Raw genomic sequence first — 23,403 nt, 5'->3', positions numbered from 1 at the left:
CCATTTGCAAAATCCACAGAGGTCCCGGGACTTTGCATTTAAACAAGGTCTCCTGGGGCTCCCGCATGTGCTAAGGTCTACTCTGCAGCCCTAGAGTCAGGTTATAACGCTTCGCATCAGTTCTTGTAAAAGATCATGAAGAAAGGGGCTTTCGCTCAGCACAAGCAATTTGGGTTGGCTACAAGGGAGATTCCAGAAGGAATTATCGGACCCTGGAATGAGGCACCAAATGATTCTGTTGACTGTATTTAGCAAAAGATTTTTTAAAAAGGCCTCTTCTCCTAGGAATGGTCTTCAAAAGGAACCCCAAATTGTAGTGAAGATAGTAGAACAATGCAACAATGTATTGAAAATAAGTAGCCTTTAGGAAATATTTGTACACAGAATTTAAAAAAATAAAGGTTATTCTATAATCCCTAAAGGAGAGGGTAATGTGGTAATGTGTCCCCAGAACCAAAAGTTTGCTAATCTACATGCAACATACAGGATCTTTAAAAAAAAAGGCAAATAGTGCTACTGACTGTTCTCTTTCTTGATATGTCTAGTATCGAGAGATCTAAATTGCTATGATTTTTTAGATTAATACAACCAGAATCTGTATTTTGAAATGAGTGTTAAACCTGGGTTACTACTCACACTTTAGTGACACAGTCTCTGCTCAAAACATTTTTAGAAGTCCCTCCCAGAACTGTTCTGTAGAGTATATGCATTCGTGAGCCACTAACGAAAAACTTTCATTAATTTAGTGAAACCCAGCTTTTAACTATTATTCAGGTTGAGTCGTCTCCTTTTATAACAGACCTGGGCCGACATAAGTTTTTTGGCTATTGTGAAAATCGATCTCATTCTCAAAAGAGGAAACCTTTGTCATTCATTTTGTTGAAGGGGTCTTGCTGAGGAAGCACAATAAAATACTAGTTACCACTGACTGAGCTCTTAACTGTGTTCCAGTCACTGGTTCAAGGATTTTCCATGCATTATGGCTTCTAAATCTCCCAGCATCCTTGTGAAGTGTTAACTGCACTTCACGGGTACGGAAGAGGAAGCACAGAGGACTGCAGTCAAAGAACCAGGAAGTGCTGGTCAGCATTCAAACCCAGAGCCCGCGCTTCTAACGACCACACTTCCACTTGGCTTGAAATAAAGTGCTGTTTATTCTAATAGTTTAGTGCCCAGGATTTGTAGGCATTCACACAATATCCCTGAAAGTAGTGAGGGGGAAAAGTATACTATTTTACTCATGCACTGATTGTTTAAGAAAAGAACCCAAGCCACTATTGGATTGGAATAGACATTTCGGAGGAACGACGTACCTCTGTTCCCCCCGGAATAGAGTTATTTTGTTAACTATTTTCTAACGTGTGTGCTTTTTTTTTTTTTGTAATTTCCTTGACTGATGCAGAACGTCTGGCTGACTGTGAAGGAATGCTCACTACAGTAGTAAAACTGACGTGCTTCATTACAGGACAGTCTGGCTTGTGAAAAACGAAGGAAATACAATACATGTGATCAACCAGGTTTTAAGCTAAACCGAGAAAATATCTCTTCTGCCAATTTTAATTTCTTTAAAATAGCTATGTACAACATAAGTATAATGTATGTGGATGGTGGTTAGGGAGATACTAAGAGTGTGTATTAATTAGCCAAGGGTAAGGATAACAATTTTCTAGTTTTTAAAGGGTGACTCAAACAGTCACTTAGGTCAATGTGTTTGCGAAGTCATGTGCAATCACTTAGTATGAGCTGCGTGTATGGAATTGTTTAAATGAGGGGTCTTCTAGAATGTTATAATGTATAGCTGTTAAGGGAGAAAAAAAGAATCAGAGCAAAGGTAGAGACAGTATTTAGGGAGGCACACTTGAGAATCTGGCTGGACTTCCAAACTCTCTGGTCCTAACGCATCAATAAAAGTTCTGCTTGTACAAGTCTCCAGAGGATGTGTCTGTTCTCAAGGACTCGTCTCACCTTGGAGCCCATCCTCTTATGTTAAGCACGTTAATCCCTGATGAGCTATAATGTGGCTCTGGTGGAGGAGTGCGAGTCCACTGATAGCCCGTAAACTATCGTAAAAGTCATCTTGCGCTGAAGCTAGTACTCTCCCAGTGCTCCCTAGCATTGCAAGTCTCACACACGCAGCAGGGTACACCCTCGGCCCCAGTCACGGCTGGCCTCATCTTGCCTGGTGGCCACGGGCTGTCTGCTTAGCCTTGGTCAGTAGCGTGATGAAGGAGCTTGTACCCTTTGTCCAAGGTGAGTAGTAGAGCGGGGGTTGGGGCTGAGAGGAGAAGCCGAGGGTTCTTGTGTAGAAAAGCTCAACACAAACCCATCCTTTTCTTCATTCAGAAAATAACTGTTTTTTTGTTTTTGTTTTTGTTTTTCTGGGCTCTAAAGACCATCTTTCTGTTTCTCAAATTGGGTTTCCTGTGTTTTCTTTTGGTCTTTCGTGTCTTTTCTTTTAGTCTGCGCCTTACCCTCTACCTTCTTAAACACAGGTCTCCCCTACCTTGAAATCGTTCACCATTTAAATACCACCCTTTCACCACTTAATTTTTCACCATTTAATTACCAAAAGACAAAAGTTCAAGCTTGCATGCATTCCATTGTAGCGCCTAAAGCTCTGACCACTACTGGAGAAAAATCGTATTTCCATTTTACTTTAAGTCTGTTCTCTCGGATTCCAAATGGATGTTTCTCATTGCTCGAGAGTCCTGCTATATTCCTCTCGTAAGCACATAGTTCCTTTGTCTAAGAATTTCATGTTAGACTTTCTTTCCTCAAACCTCCTACATTCTGTCCTTCCTCCCCCATCACATTTTCAGCTGATGGCCTCACCTCTTATTTCACTGAAAAAGATGAAAAGCCACGAAACAGAACTCATTCATCTTTCCCCCATCACCTCGACTTCTTGATCTGGGTCTGTGTGCAATCGCTTGTTCTCATCTGCTCCCCACCCCCACCCTCTCTGTTGTGTCGTCCCCACACTTGCAAACATGCGCCGAGGGCTCCCATTCTAAAGCATCTCCGTACTTCCTCCTTTACGAACCCATTCAGCACCAGCCCCTGCAACGACTCTCTCCAGATGCGGTCTCCTTCCTCATTCTCTCATTTCTTCGCCCACTCCATCTTGAACCTTGCCTTTAAAACGCCACTAAAACTGCCTTTTCCCAGTTGCCCAATCGGATGAGCACCTTTCTGTACTTTGCAGCCTTGACCAGGCTGCCAAATCCCATTCACTTCCGTTTGCTCTCTTTCTTGGACTGTCTTGAGATGTGGGACCTCTGTACTTTCTGGGTTCCTTTTGTCTTTTGGCTGCTCTCTGGACTCAAGCCTGTACTGGGTCCTTTGGCTCTTTAGACTGTCTTCTCAGATTGCTTTCATCTTCCCTGGTTTTCGCCACCTCTGTGCCGAGAGTGCTCTCGTCTGTGGCCTAAACCACAAATTTGCCCACTAGACAATTACGCGGCGGCATCTCACAGACATTTTAAATTTAAGATATTCAAAATTCTCCCTCACCCTTACACGCTCCCATTAGCTTGCTATGTCCCTTTTACCTCCAAAATTTATATTGAATGTGTCATTCATTTTTATTCCTACCAGGACCATCCCAGCTCAGACTACCTTCTTCTCTCATCTGGGTGAGCAATAGTCTTCATGGTCTCTCTGATTCCACTTTTGCCCCTTTCTGATCTAGCCTCCACATAGCATACCGAGCAATCGTTTGAAAATTGGCTGGGTAATCATGTCTGCTGCTCAAAACTCTTCAGTGACCTTCCCATAGACTGCAAGAAAATCTAAGCTCCTTGCCATGGCTTACAAGGCAGAGGTAAATTACCCCAGACCGACTCTCCCTGTGGTTCACTGGGCTCCACCCTGATTCTGCCACTTCTTGGAACACTGTGGAAGGAGAGAGAGTTCATTCCTGGGGTGGGCATGACCATCCCCAGTGTCGTAGGAGGAAGAAAATAATAGAACTCTCACTTTTGTTTACTTTTCATCTCATCCTTCAAGATTTCTATTTTTGAATATTTTTATAATAAAAATGATGAGTGTAATAATACATGTATATTATTTATAAGTAAATAAATATATACGTGGAGGGTTTTTCAAAACTTTTTTTCCGATGGGATGTGTGATTTAAATTTGGAAGAGAATGCTCTAATGCACCAAGGTTTTGCCTTTCTCTTCTCATTGTTCTTTTTTTTTTTTTTAAATTATCTGTTACTTTTGTTTTTGTTATATGGTCTCAAGGCCTTTGTGCAAATTATTCTTTGCCAGGAAAACTCATCTGACACCAGGTCAGAGAAGGCCCTGACCACCCAACAAACACTGCTGTTCTTCATCGCTTCCTCCAGGCATTTTATTTTGTCACATGTCTTTCAGTGCGAGCATTGCGCATCTCTGTACTTGTAGATTGCTTGTCTCCTTGGGGCACAGCGGGATTATTTACATCTGGTCTCTGCACAGAGCGTGGCATAAAGCAGGCATTCGCCGAAAGTATTTGTGACTTAATGAATGAACTTACAGTTCCATTCACCAGGACTTCGCTGTGATTTTTTGTTGTTGTTTCCTCCATGTTACTGCTCATATCATCCTCCTTACATGAAGCCCTGTCCCTCTTTCATTTAAAAGCCCAGACTCTATTTTAATGTCCACCCTTCTCCCAGCCAGTTCTCTCTCTGAGCCAGGGTGTCCCAGACGCTTGCTTCTGCATCTACGTTCCACCCTCGGTCTGCCCTTTCCACCCCCTTGCCTTCAGCTTCCTATTATGGAAGATATTCTCATGGAGTTTACCTCTTAACCACTAGATTTTATTCAGACCTTCTTTTTATCTCTTGACCCCACCTTTCCTTTTTAGATAGTGCCGATCAGATTTTCCTGGTTCTCAGTTTACAGCCTAAAAGTCCTCCCTAATCTAGACTTTGGAAATCAACAGACCCAATTCCCATTTACCCCATTCTCATCTAGCTTGCTCTGAAAGGGGGGGGGCTCAACAAAACTAATCTCTCTCTGACACCGTGATTCACGCCGCTCTCCCTGGACGCTGACCTACATCACTTGTCACTTACATCACACATGCAGACTTACATTTCTCTTAAGAATGTCAGTAGGTACAGCCTGTATATAATAAACCGATTCCTTCCTTATGCATTTATACACTCGAGCACGATATTAACACTGCAACTCAACACATTACATCTAAGTCTTGGGGAACATCAGAAGGTCTCCTTTTTGTTATACCCAGAATTAATGCTTCAGTTTTATTTATGCTTTGACACCACAGCCAGTTACCCTGGGAACTGTCAAGTGTGTGTGTAGCAATGTGGACTGAAAACAAATCTCCAAATGTTAGCCAGATGGGGCACATTTTATTTCAGCAGTAAATTTAAATTTTTTTTTTTTTGTTTCTATAATGGGAAGTTTTGAGACCTCATTTCTATGGCATATGGAATTTCTCCATGCTTTCGGAACTGGAACATGTGTGTCAATAAAGGAGATTTCTCTCTCAAATTCCAGTCCTTTAGCAATCCCCAATCAACTTTATCAACTGTCTGTTCCTCTGATAATCAGAGCGCCACTCCCTTTGAAGGGCTGGGCCGCACATGCACTGGAATGAAATTATTAATGGTATCTCTAGTTGCTCCCAGAGCCCATCCTCCTCATCTCCTAAGTAGATTAATGGATTTTCTGCCCTTTCTCTAAAATCTTTATTTTAGAATGAAAATCGATGAACTTAAAATGGATTTTTCTTTAAGTAAACTGCTCATTCACATTTACTTACGTAAAGCAATGTAATTGAAAGTAGTACTTCTGTAATAGCTGTTATTCCTTGATTATAAAAGAAACCATACTTCTAACAGAAAATTTCAAAAATGCTAATTCCATCAACCAGAGCTAACCATTGCTAACATTTCAGTATATTTCTGTTTGGTTGCTTTAATGGACTCATCCAAATAATCCTCTTTATACAAATAATTTTGTATCTTGCAATGTGGCATTTGACATAGCATTGTTTCGTGTCACTAAACATTTCTTATAAACATGATTTTGCATGTTTTCTTAATAGTCTTCCATATGGATGGAAAGTATATATGTGTATACTTCCATTCTCCCATCTTGAGACATTTGGGCTAGTTATAAATAACTCCACAATATTTTTTTTGGTGTGCATATCTTAAGTTTTGTACACATTTCAAATTATTTCTTTAGAATAGATTCCTAGAAATGGAATCGCTGTGTTAAAGGTTGTGAACATTTTTAAGACTCTTGACCTGCATTGCTAAATTGTTTTTTAGAAGTGTTGAAATAATTTACACTTCAACTAAAAATGTGTGAGAGTATCTAAACTCCCTTGCTGTAGCCAGAACTGATTATTATCCTTCTAAAAATGGATTAAAAGGGATAATGGTAATGTTATTTTAATTTCAGTTTTTATATCTCTGACTATTAATGAAGCAGAATACTTTTTCTGAACTCAGTCTCCTTTATTTGCTCATGTCCTTGGCCCATTGATTATTGATTTAAATGAACTTATGGTATCTTAAGGATATTATATTAAGCTTTGTCTTTCATAATTGTTACACATATTTTCATTTTAAGTTATTGTGCATGACAGGTTTTATTTTTTTATAAGCTTTATATTTTTATATAGTCAAATCTATCAACACTCTACTCTTAGATATTAGTTATAGGTTTAATTTTTTAAAAAGAAAGAAAAGCATATACAAATGATAATGTAAGAAATACCCATATGCTCACCATATTAATAAATACTAATATTTTGCTTCTGATTTTTTTAAAAAGATTTATTTATTTTAGAGGGAGAGAGCACAACCATGGGGCAGAGGGAGAAGGAGAGGATCTCAAGCAGACTCCACGCTGAGTGCTGAGCCTGACATGAGGCTTGATTTTACCATCCTGGGATCACAGCCTGAGCCGAAACCAGGAGTGGGATGCTTAACTGACTGTGCCGCGAAGACACCCCTGATTCTGATTTTTTTTTTTTAAATTACAGATGAACTTGAGATCTCCTTAATTCTCTTTCCAGTAACATTTCCCTCTCTCCTTTACACTTGTTTGTTATCCAGAGGCAAGCCTATCAGGGATTTTGGTGTGATTCCAAATATGGTATTGTATTTTTACCACAGGTATATGTACCCATAAGCATTCACAATACTGCTTAGAGTGTTATAAAAACTTATGTAAGTTACCATACTCTATGTTATACTTTTGCAACTTGCTTATTAAAGCTTAATATCCTGGCGCGCCTGGGTGGCTCAGTCATTAAGCGTCTGCCTTCGGCTCAGGGCGTGATCCCGGTGTTCTGGGATCGAGCCCCACATCAGGCTCCTCCGCTGGGAGCCTGCTTCTTCCTCTCCCACTCCCCCTGCTTGTGTTCCCTCTCTCGCTGGCTCTCTCTCTCTCTCTGTCAAATAAATAAAATCTTAAAAAAAAAAAAATAAAGCTTAATATCCTGTTTTCAAGACTGACTCCATGTTATTACACATAGGGCTAATTAATTCACTTTCACTGTGTGCATAGCACGATTATACCACGACAATTTCTTCATTTCTCTACTGATGAACATTTGCATTGCTCCTGATGTTTTGGTGTAAATAATATTCAGCTGACATCTGTGCTTGTCTTCTGGTGCGGGTATGTGAGAGTTTCACTTAGAAATGGAAATGCGAGATAACAGGGTGTAGGAATTTATTATAACACCAGCTATTCCCAGATTGTTCTTTTTAAAATGTTATAAAGAAAAATTTGTCTTAAACTTTGTCTAGGACAGAAGATTTTTGTATGTTATAATACAAAACCTCTTTGTGGTAAAAAAAAAAAAATAAGCATTTGTGATAAAATGCTTAAGCATTTTTCTGATAAGCTTTAAGTGGAATTAAGATTCTGGAAAGCTAGTTACCCACCCACCTCAATTGTCAGCTAGCCATCATTTATGAATCTAATTAATGATTATATATTTTTTATTAAGTACTTTTTTTCTTTTTTAAGTTAATCTTTTATATTCTTACGTGTAGTATATGAACACTCTCATTTTTTCCACATCTTTGCCAAGACTTGTATTGTCACAATTTTTTTATCCTTGCCAGTCTGATCATTGTAAAAAGATATATAATTTTTAAATATTTAAATCAATTATTTCACTGATTTTTAGTGAGACTAAACATCTTTTCTTATGTTTATTGGCCATTTGAGTTTCCTGTTCAGCGAATTTTCTGTTCACATTCTTTGCCCAGTTTTGTCTTGGGTTGTTTGTCTCTTCCTTGTTGATTTAGGAGATTTTTGTGTTAATTACACATATTTCAAATACCTTCTCACAACTTGTGCTTGTCTTTTAACTTTGTTGTAGTGTATTTTGCAATACAGAAATTTCAACATTTATGTAGTGAAAAATATTTATTTTTTTCATGATTTCTGCTTACATATATTAAGAAATTCTTTCTTGGGGTGCCTGGGTGGCTCAGTTGATTAAGCATCTGCCTTCAGCTCAGGTCATGATCCCAGGGTCCTGGGATCGAGCCCCACATCCAGCTCTCTGCTTGGTGGGGGGCTGCTTCTCCCTCTCCCTCTGCCTGCTGCTCTGCCTACTGGTGCTCTCTCTCTCTCTCTGTCAAATAAATAAATAAAATCTTTTTAAAAAATTAAAAAAATTATTATCCTGAGGTCATAAAGACAACTTTTCATATTTTCTTCTAATTATAAGCTTTCTTTGATGACATGTAGGCCTTTAATCCACCGGAGTTATGTTATCTATATAGTGTCTTTGTTATTCTTGAAAGAAAGTGAGAGCGAAATGTTGGCCAGAAATCGGAATATTAGCTAACCTTTATTGAGAAGTCACAATGGCAACCACTGTTCTGAGAACTATGTATTAACTTATTCAATCCTCAAACAGCTCTAGGAAGTAGGAACAGATATTATTGCCGTTGTATAGATAAAGAAACTGGAGCTCAGAGCCAAAGGCTTCAGAACTGGAAAATGCAATGCCTCACAGCCACGCTTATCTACTCTGGTAGGTGTATGAGTCAAGACAGGAAGGTTATGCTGCTGTAATACCAAAACCTTAGTTCTTAACAAAATAAAAGATTGTTTCTTCTTTGTGGGAAGTGTATAGTGGGCCTGGGTGGCTCTCCAGAGCAATCCTCTGTGTGGTGGCTCAGAATTCCGTTCTTATCTGCTGGCAACTTAATATCAACATTGGCTTCTACAGTCACTATGGTAGGTGAAGAGAGGGAACATGGAGAATTACAGTTGTTTTTAAAAGCTTCTGCTGGAGGGACACATATCCCTTCTCATGTTTCATTGGCTGAAGCAAGTCACATGGCCAAGCCTTACTTCAAGAGGCAGGGAATGCAATCTTCTTACGTGCCCAGAGTAGAGAGGAATGAGATACATCAGTGACAGCCGTGGTGTCACCATGGCATGTGCTTACGTTCTAGCACTGCCATTGACTAGCCATGGGACTTTCAACAGGTCCCTTTGTTTCTAATTTTAATATCTGGACAACAACAGGATTCACTTATTTATTCAGTTGGTACTCATTGTTTATTGAGAGTCCAGTGTATGCCAGCCACCGTGTGACCCTGCAAATGCAATGATAAATAGGGTGCGACATCTGCCCTCAAGCAGCTGGCAATTTCATAGCTATCTTACAGTTGATTTTCAGTTCTAAAATGCCAAGACTGTTAAAAGCAATCACAAGAATAAACCTTCCAGAACACTACATTCTAGAGACTCAGGCATTTTCTTAAGAGTTTCTTCCTTTTTGGAAAATAAAGCAGACTTTGGATTATTCTCACAGCTATTTTGAATTTGGTGGGCAGAACACTTCATTGAAAAAACAGAAGAAAATCAATTTGATTGAGAAATATCTGGGCAGATAACTTTGCTGCATAATGTACATTCCAGATATCAGAGTGTTTTTTTAATTACTTACACTTATGAATAAATAAAATTATAAAGCCAAAGATTTCAAAACCATCTGATGTCAGTTAATTTTTCCCGAAAGGAATATTTATTGGTATGGAATAGAAGAAATATGAAGAAGCATATTTGTGAGCATGCACAATACTGGTTTGCCAATTTTTAAATAAAAATGTCTCAGGACTTGAAGCAGCCTGCCAACTGTTAACTTACTAGTTGCTTGTAGTTAAAATACAGCTCACGTGAAAAATTTATAAGAATTTGAGTCATTGTCTTTAATCAGATACAACAGTTTAGAATTTGAATGAAATACGCAGAAAAAAATCCATTCTACTTAACATTGATGCAATTATGGCATTTCCTTTATTCATGATACGGCAAGTTTAATTCTTAAACCAAAGCCAACAAATAGTGATGCAATAATTGGATGCATCTTCAGACCACTCTAAATAAATTTCGGGTTAATCACACCCATTTGTCATCCTTCTTACAATCTTTTAGCGCTTAAGAGGTAGTGAGTTGTTTCACAATATAACAGTTTTTGATTAATTTGCTACTTGTTTGTACTTTGAATTTATTTAATATTGGTATGCTTGTTACCGTTCTAATAGTAAAACAGGGACAGAGACCATGATTGTATACTCTCAGAACCTTTGGTTTGCCCAGTAAGCATCCAGTACTTATTATTGGGCTTTCTTGAAGGCAAAATAAGAATAATCAGAATCTTTGAGTATGGGAAGGGCTTAGAGAAGTTGGTTATATTTACTAAGGAGAGATCAGTGACCATTCTCTATTCTCATTATACATATTCTCCCTGAGTGATCCGATCTGTTGCCATGACATCAAGTGCTACCTTATGCCTTCTAAATCCACGTCTCCAATAATGGCTTTCTTCCTGAGGTCCACACAGGCATTTCAACCACCATCACCACCTGGTTATCTCCACAGATAACTCAGATTCAAAATACATAAACAAGAATGCTTTATCTTCTTCCTCCACCTCAGCTCCCTTTGTGGTCTCTTTTTCTGAAGGGTGCCACCATCCACTCAGCCATGTGACGCCCGTGGAGTTATCCTTGGCTCTTCCATTTTCTTTATCAAGAACCAAGTCCTGTTGGTTCTACTTCTTTAATAGCTCTTGAATCCATCCTCTCCCTTCAACTTCCAACTTCAATTCCGACCTTCATTTCCTACCTGATTCTAGTAATAGCTTCCTAAGTAGCCTTCCTATCTCCAGCCAGGTTTACTTAGATTGTTTTCTCCATATCCAGGCCTCAGTTATGTCCTGAGAGTGTTGTCCCTGTTTCCACACTCCTAAAATGCTGTGTCTCAAGTCATATTTGCCTGTCTCAATAGAGCTCTTTCTCACCCCAGCCATGCTCCCTCTCTTCTGCTCACCTCATTTTCATTTTTTTTACTTTGTGGGAATTGCTAAGGACAAAGGGATGAAGGGAAGTATGGAGGGAAGAAATCACAAGGACCAAAGAACTGGAGCCCAATTTCCTGATGCTCTTTCCTTTTCAATCCTAGAGTCCATGGTCGGCTTTTGTAAAATGTTTTCTATTCTACACCATGTGTGTAGTTTTTGTGTGTCTCTGAGTGGGCTGTGTTATGTCAGTCTGCGAACCTCAGACAGCACTGTTGAGAATTTGGTTAAGCTACTCCATAGTATTGCTGCCTCAGGATCCATTGTGTTTGGCCAACTGGGCTGCAGAGGCCTTAAACTGACACTAATCCCTTCGTGCGCACTCATGCCCTAGATAGCAGCCTGCAGAGTCACAAGCAAATACACATTCCTAATATGACACCTCTAATGGCTCTTGTGACCAACAGTTTCCCCTGCTTCTGAGGGCCTTCTCCTGGTGTGCCCTTTAGCTAGACACTGCAGAGGCTTACAGAAAACTGCTCTTTTTGGTTTGAATTGACCGATCTGGCCTTAGCCTGGGAACTTCCCAAAGCCCTCCACCCGCAGCTGCATAAAGGCATGTGTCCCAGGTCCTCCCTCTCTCTCTCTGCCTGCACCTTGACTTGACCTTCCCCTCTGGTCCCTGGAGGTATGCTGTGTACTTCCTCCAGGACCTGAGAGTAATAAATTTCTCTATTTCAATTTCTCTTGTGGTGTTTGGTTGAACTGGGACTCACCATCTGGCACCCTGTGCTCCGTTCAACAAATATTAATTTAACAGTCATAACAGGCAATGACCCTATCTACCAATATCCCTCTGTCCTTTCAATGATTACCACATGAAAATCATTAATTAATCAGTGTGTTTGATAACGATGAAAGAAGGTAAAGGCAAGAAAAAAAACATTGAACCATTAAGAAAAAGGCAAACTGTTTCAAGGTAATCTTGAATATTGGTTTAAAATAGCATGTCCAAGGAAAGACACACTTACCTTCTGCTGTGGAAACATGGACTCCATCATGGCTGTTTCAAAGCTATGAGCGCCGTCTGCCTGGGTCTTCTCCCACAGAGCTCTGAGAAACTGTACAGAGTGACTCTGTATGGACAGGGGCTCGGGAAACAGGCTCTGAAAGGGCATTAATGAGAAAGTCATAACATTATCTCTTGTCCTGGCAATACTTTTTGATCCACTACAAGGTACTATTTGGGTTGAAATTCAACGTGGTTTAAATTTAAATAAAACAACAAAGAAATTTATCTTGAAGATCAAACATTATCTTGAAGATCAAACATATGATACATTTTAGGCTTTTCATTTTTTAATAGAAAAGTAAAATTATGGAATAGGATTTCAAGGCAGTTGATAGTGATCTCTAAATATGCCTAACCTTTGTAATTTAACATTTACCTTGATCATTTCCCAAGCATGATACTTAATTGGAAAATGGTTAATATAAATATTCATATTTATTTGTTCAAAGATCTGAGAATTATGGTATAAAATTAAAACTAGAGAACAAATATCAAGTCTGTTTATACAGAGTAGCTGATGAAGGCTAGAAATTAAAAAACTAAGAGTTCACTATGCAACAACTCAAATATGAACAGTGTGAATGGATGGTGGGAAAACAAAAACATTTTTAATCCTGAAATGTATAAATGATGATTCCCAGAGCTAATACTCAAGTTTTGGATAATAAGATTATTCATGTAAAGAAAATCACATTTACACATACTTCATTCAATTCAAAGACAATAAAATTTTCAAAGGAAGATTTTTTTTTTTTTAAAGATTTTATTTATTGGACAGAGAGAGACACAGCGAGAGAAGGAACGCCAGCAGGGGGAGTGGGAGAGGGAGACGTTGAGCAGGGAGCTGGATGCGGGGCTCAATCCCAGGACCCTGGGATCATGACCTGAGCCGAAGGCAGATGCTTAACAACTGAGCCACCCGGGTGCCCCTCAAAGGAAGATTTAAGTTGTGTTTCTGTATTTACTAATCAATCATGGGTTTAACAGTCAAACATTGTGATATGATATCTATAAAGTGAGAAGTATTTTAATTCAAGGGAACAATTTTATAAAAACATAGAACATAATATAGGACATAAAATATTATTTACATACATATAGTACCATACATATTATGCTTTATGTCTGAGGTATGATAAAATAATGATATTGGCTTGCAAAATTTTATTTTTTGTGTCAATGACTGTCAAAGCATTAGTTTATGAGAATTTAGGTGGTTTGTGCATATAAAGTATCTATTTAGCAAATGAAAACTAATAACTTTTTTCCAGAAAAATTTAATTATTATCATCATCAAGATAAACTGTTTCTTACACTGAGTGGAGAAATGTGGAGAATCTTATACCCCAAGTAAGTGGTCCACAGATTACAAAAGGCTAAGAGCCAGTACCAGATAGATTGATTTTACGACCCATAATGTGGACATATCTGGGAATTTCTTGATATTATTATCAGAAACTTATACAACATATGATTTTTCACTTAAAGAAGAACAGGACCTGATTTAACTAATCACCATTCCAAAGAGAACCAGTTAGACTGGAATCTGTGAATTTGAGAATTCCATGAATGTGTTAACTTGACAGAGAAAGCAAAGAGTCTGCCCCAGCATACAAGGCTAGTGCTGGGTTTGTAACGATCAAGTCAAAGATTTGATTTTTCTCCATCAGGACTCACCCAGACTACACTATATCGAGGGTGTAGAAAAAGGAAGGAAACATAGTAAAATGAACAAAGAAGAAAAGCATCATAAACAGATGCTTTCGGGTGATTTTACATAAAAAGAAAAACAAAGAATCAGACTAAGTCAATAAAATAAGACTGAAGGGACAAAAATAAATCAACTTTTTTGGTTTATTTTCAGAAAACTGACAAGTAGAGAACAAAGTCAATCATGAAAACAAATACAAACTCACTGATGGAAACTATTTGAAAAACAAGTAAAGTAGAAGAAAAATAAGGTCATTTTAAGAAAAGGAAAAAAATTAATGCTGGTTTTTATACTCACATACAATTTGATTCACATCAAAATGTGAGTTGTTCTCTATGAGATATTATTAAGCGTTCTTAAAAAGACTTCCTATGGGAAAAGATGGTTTTCTTAAGGCACATTTAAGCGGTCTCTTTTCTTAATTACTATAGTTCCATTTTATGATTATGATCTATTCAGCATTAAGATGCTTTTCTTAATAAGCTTACCTTTTCTTTATAATGAATGTAATTGTCTGGTGGTAGGTGCTCTTATAGAAATATTTCATTAATAGAAATAAACTGTACTATCACTTGTCCTAATTTTTATCTATTTTAGAACATTCATATTCTGTTTTTTCTGCCTCGGCCCTCTCTGCTTCTGCCTGAAACCCTTCATTTCATTTTTTAACACGTGTGTTACTAGGAAAAGATCACTAAATCAGGGGGCAGGTGGTCTGTGTTCTTCCTTTAATTTTCTTATCTGTAAAAATTATGTCCAATATTCCTTCTATTACTAACATTTTATAATCTGTATTCAACTTTTATGTGAAAGTTTAATGTATTCAAAATAAGCATTTCCAAATATTCAAGAATCTCTTCTGATGCTAAAATCTTTACATCAAGTTTTTCATTAAAATGGAAGTTCCTCTTTATGTATCTTTACCTATATACATAAATTCTATGGGAAAAAAATGGCATTCCAGTATCTTAATGATGTCAAAAAAGGATATGCTGACACTAAAATTAATTGGAGATCGTAAGGCTGTAGAGAAATAAAGACAAACCCTACATAAGGAGAGCTATTCCTCCAAATAAGCTGTTTTTGTTGTCATTTAATTAAAAAAAATGTTTTTTTTCTTAAAGAGAAGAACCTTCTCTTCTTTTTTAAAGCTAAGAACATTCAAGATATTACTAGGTCTGGCCTCCTTAATACTAATCAAAGGTCTTTTATAAAGAAACTACCGTAAAATATGGAAAACCCATGTTAAAAATTATTAATGAAATGTATATGTATTGCTGTTATTTACATAAGAACTCTAATCAAAGAATAATTTACAAATGATTATGAACTCATGCCCCACCAACTCACTGAGGAGCCATGACAAACAAGCATACACACACCTGCTGAAAAAGGAACATGATCTGGATCCATGGCTGAGGTTCTTGGCTGATGAGAATAAAACTGGATTTACTGTAGAGGCAGTAGTGACCCTTCAGGGAGCAGGTAAAGAACAACTTTGCTACACAACTTCTAACAGAATCTAGAAATGAATATACATATCATTAGACATAGATTCTTCCAGAGTTACACTCTATACTTCAACACAGAAACACCTTTAGAAATACATTCTTCAGTTTCAGTCTGCAAACCAGTAACTCCAAACAACTGTGTATTTGGGAGTGGATCCATTTCATGGAATGTAGATTTATCTAAAGACGTCTTCAACGAGTTATATTCTTTCTATCCATCTTTCCCTTGTTTTCATTAATAATGCATTAGGAATCTCCAAGCAACTCACCTGGAAGAAAGAAAACCTCTCACCAATAAAAAGGGAGATGCAGTGTTATTACTATCTGATTGGACACTTTGAAATGATAACGTGGGAAGGATAAGCAAATGCATAGAGGAAAACCAGGCATTTTCTGGGCAGTGGATAGTATGTCATGAACCAGTAACACTGTTCTTTTGGTTGTGCAGGGGCCACAAAGACAGCCTCCAGAATAACTCCGCCAGCGGTGTGGCTTCCTGTGAGCTGGCCTGGTCTGGTTTGAAGAGCAGGGAAACTTAATGAGATCATTTTTTAAGAATAAGAAAGTTGGGGAGGGTGGTGGTGGTGGCATGGAGGCAGAGGTGGCAAGAAGCCGTAAGTAGGAGGAGTCATTTAATTTTTACACCCTACAAGATGGGTGTTATTACCTCTATCTTAAAAATGAGGAAACTTACCACGTTAGCGGGGCAGTTTAGTGAACCACTGTGAATGCCTTGTTCACCATCATGACTTTGGCATGGGGCACACAATAGATGCTCAAGAGAGCATGTGGACAGATGAATGATGCTCAGGGATCCAGAAAAACTCAAGTCTGCCCAATCTGTGGCAGAGCCAGGATTTGAACTCAGCCGAGTTGATGCCTCATTAAGATGCTTTAGGCTCTACCATAGTGGGGATCTTTAGATCTGTCATATTGATAACGCATGGGGTATTTATTCTTTCAGAATTAAGCTGATATTGTAAATGAAAGATTTTGGAAATTAATAGATTTTAGTATGTACTACTTTTAAAAATGGAAATATGAGTTACAGTTTATTAAAAAGTTAATGGGGACCCTAATAAGTTAGCAGTCAGTCCACACCTTAGAGAGTGCCCTGGGCTCCCCAGAGAACTGGGGAGGCCTATCTGCGTACCATAAGGACTCAGGTGTGAAGGCATAACAGGCTTTTCAGGAAGAGCTTAGAAAAATCAAGGAAGAGTGACCAATGACACATTAGAGGAAAAGGCATTGGAAATAAAATAAAGCCATCCATCAATTTAGAAATATATACAGAAATCTTAACAATTAACAACTTTCTATGATTCTGAAACACTGGTATGGAAGAGGATGTTTTTGTGAAGTTAATTGTTTTGGGGAATGAAAAAAAATGGGGTTGAGCATTCAATATCCTTTTATAAAATCAGAAATCATTTCTGTATTCTATGGGTGAATGGATTATGAGATGTAAAGAGTGACTGAAAGTTCAGTGGAAAAGACCGGGAGTCCCTGCACTGAGAAAGACTACAATATTGGCTTAAAATTGCCCAATCAGAAATTATTTGAAATGGTAACTAAAAATACTTTTTTGGTATAGATGTTCTGAAAAATTGGTTTTAAATTAATCAATACTAGAGAAACAGGAAACCAAGTATTTCATAACGACACACACACAAAAATGGTATTTGAAATAAAGCTAGCTGTAATGTATACGCTGAGACAGCAGTATGTTTTGCTTTAATAGAAGGGTTCAAAAGAGAACAAGTTCTTTTCTAAGAACCTATGCAGTAGCTTGACAGTCACAAGGTGGACTTCAGACCTCCGCCATGAAAAAAATTTTTGTCTTTTTCCTTTCCTTATTCTCACTGCTCATTCATGTTTGCTTTTGCACAGTAACATTGATTAGATTTATTTTACTTACCCAAGTCTACCAGTTTTCTATACATAAATCACAGGGTCCCAGATCACACAAAATGGGCAAAGCACTAGAAGATAGAGGTCTTTAACTTAGAAGCATATATCCTGGCTATAAAAATAAGTCAGTTCTGTGACACCTTCTGTTAATGCTTTCCATAACCTGATCTGTAGTAATATTTTTTTCCTCATTTTTTTCAGAGCTTTCCTAACTTGGAAAAATTTCCCAACAACATTAACATTTAATTGCTGATTTTTCTCTGCAATTTTTTCCCCTCATGTTCAGTCTGTGGTACTGAATGGTAGGCATGCAGTAAATGGTTGTTGGATGAACGAATGAATGTCAAACACTATGTGGAGAGCAAGAAGGGCCAGGACATTGACCCTGCTGTTAAGAAGCTTATAGCCAAATGGGAAAAACATCTATAAACCAAACATAAATTGTTTTAAGTCCATGGGATAATGGAGGGACACACAATTCTGACTGCTCAGAGAAACGAGCAGCTATTTTAATAGGGGAACAAGGGGAATCTTCATGGAAGAGGAAATAATTGAGGTCACTTTGAAAGATAACCATGATCTTGAACTTAGAAAAAGTTGGGAGGAGAAAAGCATTTTAAGTGTATGGAATATCCAGAAAAAAATCATATAAGGCGTGAAGTTTAAGGTAACTCCAGGTAGTAAGGTTAGTGTATCTGAGCCAGTATGATATTTTTTGCTTATACAATTGATGTCGAAAGGGTTATTTATTTTTATCGAGTAAATGTTGAAGGTCATGCTTTGGTAAATACAGAATGCTTTGCATATTTCAACAAATCTGATTATTTCTTTCTTTTGGTATATAACAGCCTATCTTTGTAAAAATCATAGGATTTGTTGTGGTCTTTATAAATACTGAAGTTAACATGAACATCAATAATTGTATAATATAATGTATTATAAGTTGAAATATCCAAAATATATAATCACACATGGGTAGACTTAAAGGTGTGATATGTGATACAGGAATAGGTTCCAGTTCAAGATGGCAACATAAGAAAGCCCTGAACTCACTGATAAGCAATATGCTTGATAAAGAATTTAAAGTAATGATCTCAAAAATATACATTGGGCCAGAGAAAAGAATGGAAGAACTCAAGTGAGACCTTCAATAAAGAGATAGAAAATATTTAAAAGAACCAATCAGAATTGACGAATACAATAACTGAAACAAAAAACACACTAAAGGGACTCAATAGTAGATTAGAAGATGCAGAAGGACGTATCAGCAATCTGGAAGACAAGGTAATAGCGCACAGGGTAATAGCACACAAGCTCAACAGCACAAAGAGAAAAGGATTTTTTAGAACTGAAGATTAAGGGATCTTTTGGACAATGTCAAGCCAACAAACATTCACATTGTAGGGGGTCCCTGAAGAAGAATGGAGAGAGAGGTGTAGGAAACTTATGTTAAGAAATAATAACTGAAAACTTCCTTAACTTAGGGAGGGAAATAGACATTTAAGTCCAAGAAGCACAGAGAGTTCCAAAGAAGAGGAACTCAAGGAATTCTACACCATGGTACATAATAATTAAAATGTCAAAGGTTAAAGATAAAGAAGGATCATAAAAGCAGCAAGAGAGAAACAAGAAGTCACCTTATGGGAAAACCTATAAGACTATTATAAGATGATTTTTCAGCAGAAACTTTGCAACTGAACTTTGCAACTCTCAGAAGAGAGTGGCATAATATATTCAAAGTGCTGAAAGTAAAAAACCTACAACTAGGAATACTCTACCTGGCAAGTTTAACATTCAGATTTGAAAGTGAGATAAAGACAAACAAAAGATAAAGAAATTTATCACCACTAAATCAGCCTTACAAGAAATGTTAAGGGGATTTCTTTAAGTGGAAAAGAATTGGCCATAATTAGACATAATAAAAAGATGTAAAATATGACAGCATATATACATAAAATGCGGAGAAGAGAGTAAAAAAGGAAGAGAAGGTAAAAAAAATAATTATTTTTTCTGTTTCCTTTTTTTGTTCTTAAATGTCTTTGAACTTAAATGATCATTAAATGAATATGGACTGCTATTTACTTAGAATGTTATATATGAACCTTACGGTAACCACAAACCCAAAACCTATGACAAATACATAAAAAATAAAGAAAAAGAAAGGCAAATAAAACACTGTAGATATTCTGATAACAAAGAGAGAGAGCAAAATAAGAATATAGGAACAAAAAAGAACTATAAAAGTAACCAGAAGATAAAATTTTTAAAATGACAAAAAGTACCTATATATCAATAATTACTTAAATGTAAATGGCCTAAATGCTCCAATCAAAAGACATACAGTGGTGGAATTGATATAATAAATAAATAAAAATAAGACCCATCTATATGCTGCCTACAAGAGACTAACCTCAGACCTAAAGATGCATACAGACTGAAAGTAAAGGGATGGAAGAACATTCAACATGCAAATGAAAGCAAAAAATAATAATAATAAAAGCTGGGGTTGCAATACTTATATCATACAAAATATACTTTAAAACAAAGGCTGTAACAAGAGATAAAGAAGGGCATCAATCCAATGAAAGAATATAACAATTATAAATAACTACACACCCAACACTGCAGCACCTACATATATAAAGCAAATATTAAGAGACATAAAGAGAGAAATTGGTGGTAATACAATAACAGTAAGGGACATTAACAGTCCACTTATATCAATGGATAGATCATCCACACAGAAAATCCGTAAGGAAACCATGTCTTCGAATGGTACATTGGACCAGATAGACATAAAAGATATATGGAACATTCTATCCAAAAACAACAGAATGCACACTGTTTTCAAGTTCACATGGAACATCCTTCAGAATAGATCACATATTAGGCCATAAACAAACCTTGTAAATTGAAGAAGATTGATAAAACTGGAAAAGACATAAACACGTGTAGACTAAACAACGTGATAGTAAACCAATGAGTCAATGAAGCAATCAAAGAAGAAATCGAAAAATGCATGGAGACAAATGAAAGTGAAAACACAAGGGTCCAAAATCTCTGGGACACGGTAAAAGCAGTTCTAAGTGGAAAGTATATAGCAATGCAGACCTACCTTGAGAAACAAGAAAAAAACTCAAATAAACAATCTAACCTTATGCCTAAGGGAACTAGAAAAAGAAAAACAAACAAAGCCCAAGGTGAGTAGAAGACAGGAAATAATAAATGATGGAAGAGTGGAAATAAATGATGTAGAAACTAAAAAAATAGTAGAAAATGTCAATGAAACCAAGAGCTGGTTCTTTGAAAATATAAACAAAATTGATAAACCCTTAAGCAGACTCATCAAGAAAAAAAGAGAAAGGACTCAAATAAATAAAACCAAAAATGAAAGGGGAGAAGTAACAACTGACACCACAGAAATACAAAGGATTACAAGAGAATATTACAAAAAGTTATATGCTAGCAACCTACAAGTGGATAAATTTCTAGGAACATACAATCTTCCAAAACTGAAGCAGGAAGAAATAGAAAATCTCACAGATGAATTAAAGTAATGAAATTTAACTGGTAATAAAAAAAAAAAAAACTACCAAAAAATAAAAGTCCAGGACCAAATGGACTTACAGCTGAATTCTACCAGAGATCTAAAGAAGAGTTAATACCTATTGTCCTCAAACTATTCCAAAAAATAGAAGAGAAAGGGAAGCTTCCAATACATTCTGTAAGTCCAGCATTAATTATCCCGATACCAAAACCAGACAAAGACACCACACAAAAAAAGAGAAAACTACAGGCCAATATTCCTGATGAACATAAATGCAAAAATCCTCAACAAAATATTAGCAAGCTGCATACAATAATACATTAAAAAGATTATTCACCACAATTAGGTGGGATTTATTCCTGGGATGCAAGGATGGTTCAATAGTCAGAAAGCAATCAAAGTCATACACCACATCAACAAAACAGTGCTAAGGGGCACTGGGTGGCTCAGTCAGTTAAGCGTCTGGCTTTGGCTTGGGTAGTGATCCCAGGGTTCTGGGATCGAGCCCCTCATTGGGCTCCCTGCCCAGCAGGGGAGTCTGCTTCTCCCTCTCCTTCTGCCCCTCCCCCACTTATGTGTGCACGCTCTCCCTCTCTTAAATAAATAAATAAATAAATAAATAAATAAATAAATAAATAAAAATCTTTAAAAAAAACCCAAAAAAACGAAGGATAAAAATCATATGGTCATTTTAACAGATGCAGAAAAAAGCATTTGACAACACGCAACATCCATTCATGATGAAAACTCTCAACAAAATGAGGTTAGAGGAAACATACCTCAACATAGTAAAGGCATATATGGAAAATCCACTGCTAACATCATCCTTAATGGTGAAAACTGAGAGCTTTCCCTTAAGGTCAGGAACAAGACAAGGATGTCCACTTTCACCAATTTTATTCAACCTGTTACTAGAAGTCTTAGCCATAGCAATCAGACAAGAAAAAGAAATAAGAGGGGTGCCTGGGTGGCACAGCGGTTGAGCGTCTGCCTTCGGCTCAGGGCATGATCCCGGCGTTACGGGATCAAGCCCCATATCAGGCTCCTCCACTATGAACCTGATTCTTCCTCTCCCACTCCCCCTGCTTGTGTTCCCTCTCTCACTGGCTGTCTCTCTCTGTCAAATAAATAAATAAAATCTTAAAAGAAAAAGAAAAAGAAATAAGAGGCATCCATTTTGGTATAGAAGAAGTAAAACTTTCACTATTTGCAGATGACATGATACTATATAGAGAAGATCCTAAAGATTCCACCAAAAAACTACTAGAAGTAATACATAAATTCACTGAAGTGGCAGAATACAAAATTAATACACAGAAATCAGTAGCGTTTCTATACACTAACAACGAAGTCACAGAAAGGAAAATTTAAAAAGTAACACCATTTACAATTGTACCAAAAAGAATAAAGTACCTAGGAATAAACTTAAGCAAAGAACTGAAAGACCTGAACTCTGAAAACTATAAAACACTGATGAAAGAAATTGAAGATGACACAAACAAATGGAAAGATATTCCATGCTCATGAACCAGTTTTGATACACTGTTACAAACTTCAGTCCATAGTTTATTCAGATTTCCTTAGTTTATTCTTAGGGTCCTTTTTCTGTTCCAGGATCCCATTCAAGACACTGTGTGACATTTATTCAATATGCATCTTCAGGCTTTTCTTGGCTGTGGCAAGTTCTCAGACTTCTCTTGTTTTTGAACTTATTGACTGTTTTGAGGAGTGTTTTTGGTATGCATTTTGTGGGATGTCCCTCAGATGGCGTTTGTCTGTTTTTCTCTTACAATTAGACTGAGATTTTGAGTTCTGGGGAAGATAACCACAAACGTAAACTGCTATTTTCCTCATATCATATCAAGAGTACATTTGATCAGCATGACTTAATAAATATTGATGTTGACCTTGATCGCCTGGCTGAGGTAGGGTTTATCAGGTTTCTCTACCTTAAAGTTATTCTTTTTTTCCACTTTCCACATTATGCTCTTTGAAAGGAAGTCATTATGTGTAGCACACACTTAAGGAGTGGGGAGTCAACTCCACCTCCTTGTGGGCAGAATAGCTACATAATTTATGTAGGACTCTGCACAAATTTTTCTCTTCCTCCTTCAGTTACTTCATTCAAATGACTTAGTAAATTATTCTATCAGTATATACTCATGGATATTTATTTTCTGTTTCAGTACTATTTTATTTATTTTGTTGCTCTAATTGTTTCAGCCTTGGCCATTGGGAGCTCTTTCAGTTGGGTCCTGTGTTCATTTGATGTGCCCCCATCATTGTGTGTGTGGTTTTGTTTTGTTTTGTTTTTGAACACTTCCTTACTTTCTGGCATTAAAAGAT

General features: G+C 37.1%; 1 protein-coding gene across 1 annotated transcript in view; it reads right to left on the bottom strand.

Moving 5' to 3' along the window:
- Window positions 1–23,403, bottom strand: part of VEPH1 (ventricular zone expressed PH domain containing 1) — a 218,885-nt gene that overhangs the window by 37,421 nt on the left and 158,061 nt on the right. Inside the window, exons 9-10 of the mRNA XM_008706749.2 lie at window positions 15,471–15,610; window positions 12,337–12,471 (exon numbers count right to left, since the gene is read on the bottom strand). Of these exons, the coding sequence (XP_008704971.2) occupies window positions 12,337–12,471; window positions 15,471–15,610 (275 nt within the window). The remainder of the gene's footprint in view (window positions 1–12,336; window positions 12,472–15,470; window positions 15,611–23,403) is intronic.

Source organism: Ursus maritimus, unplaced genomic scaffold (assembly GCF_017311325.1).
Source record: "Ursus maritimus isolate PB19 unplaced genomic scaffold, ASM1731132v1 scaffold_20, whole genome shotgun sequence".
Lineage (NCBI taxonomy): Eukaryota > Metazoa > Chordata > Mammalia > Carnivora > Ursidae > Ursus > Ursus maritimus.
This window is presented reverse-complemented; position numbering and strand designations above follow the sequence as displayed.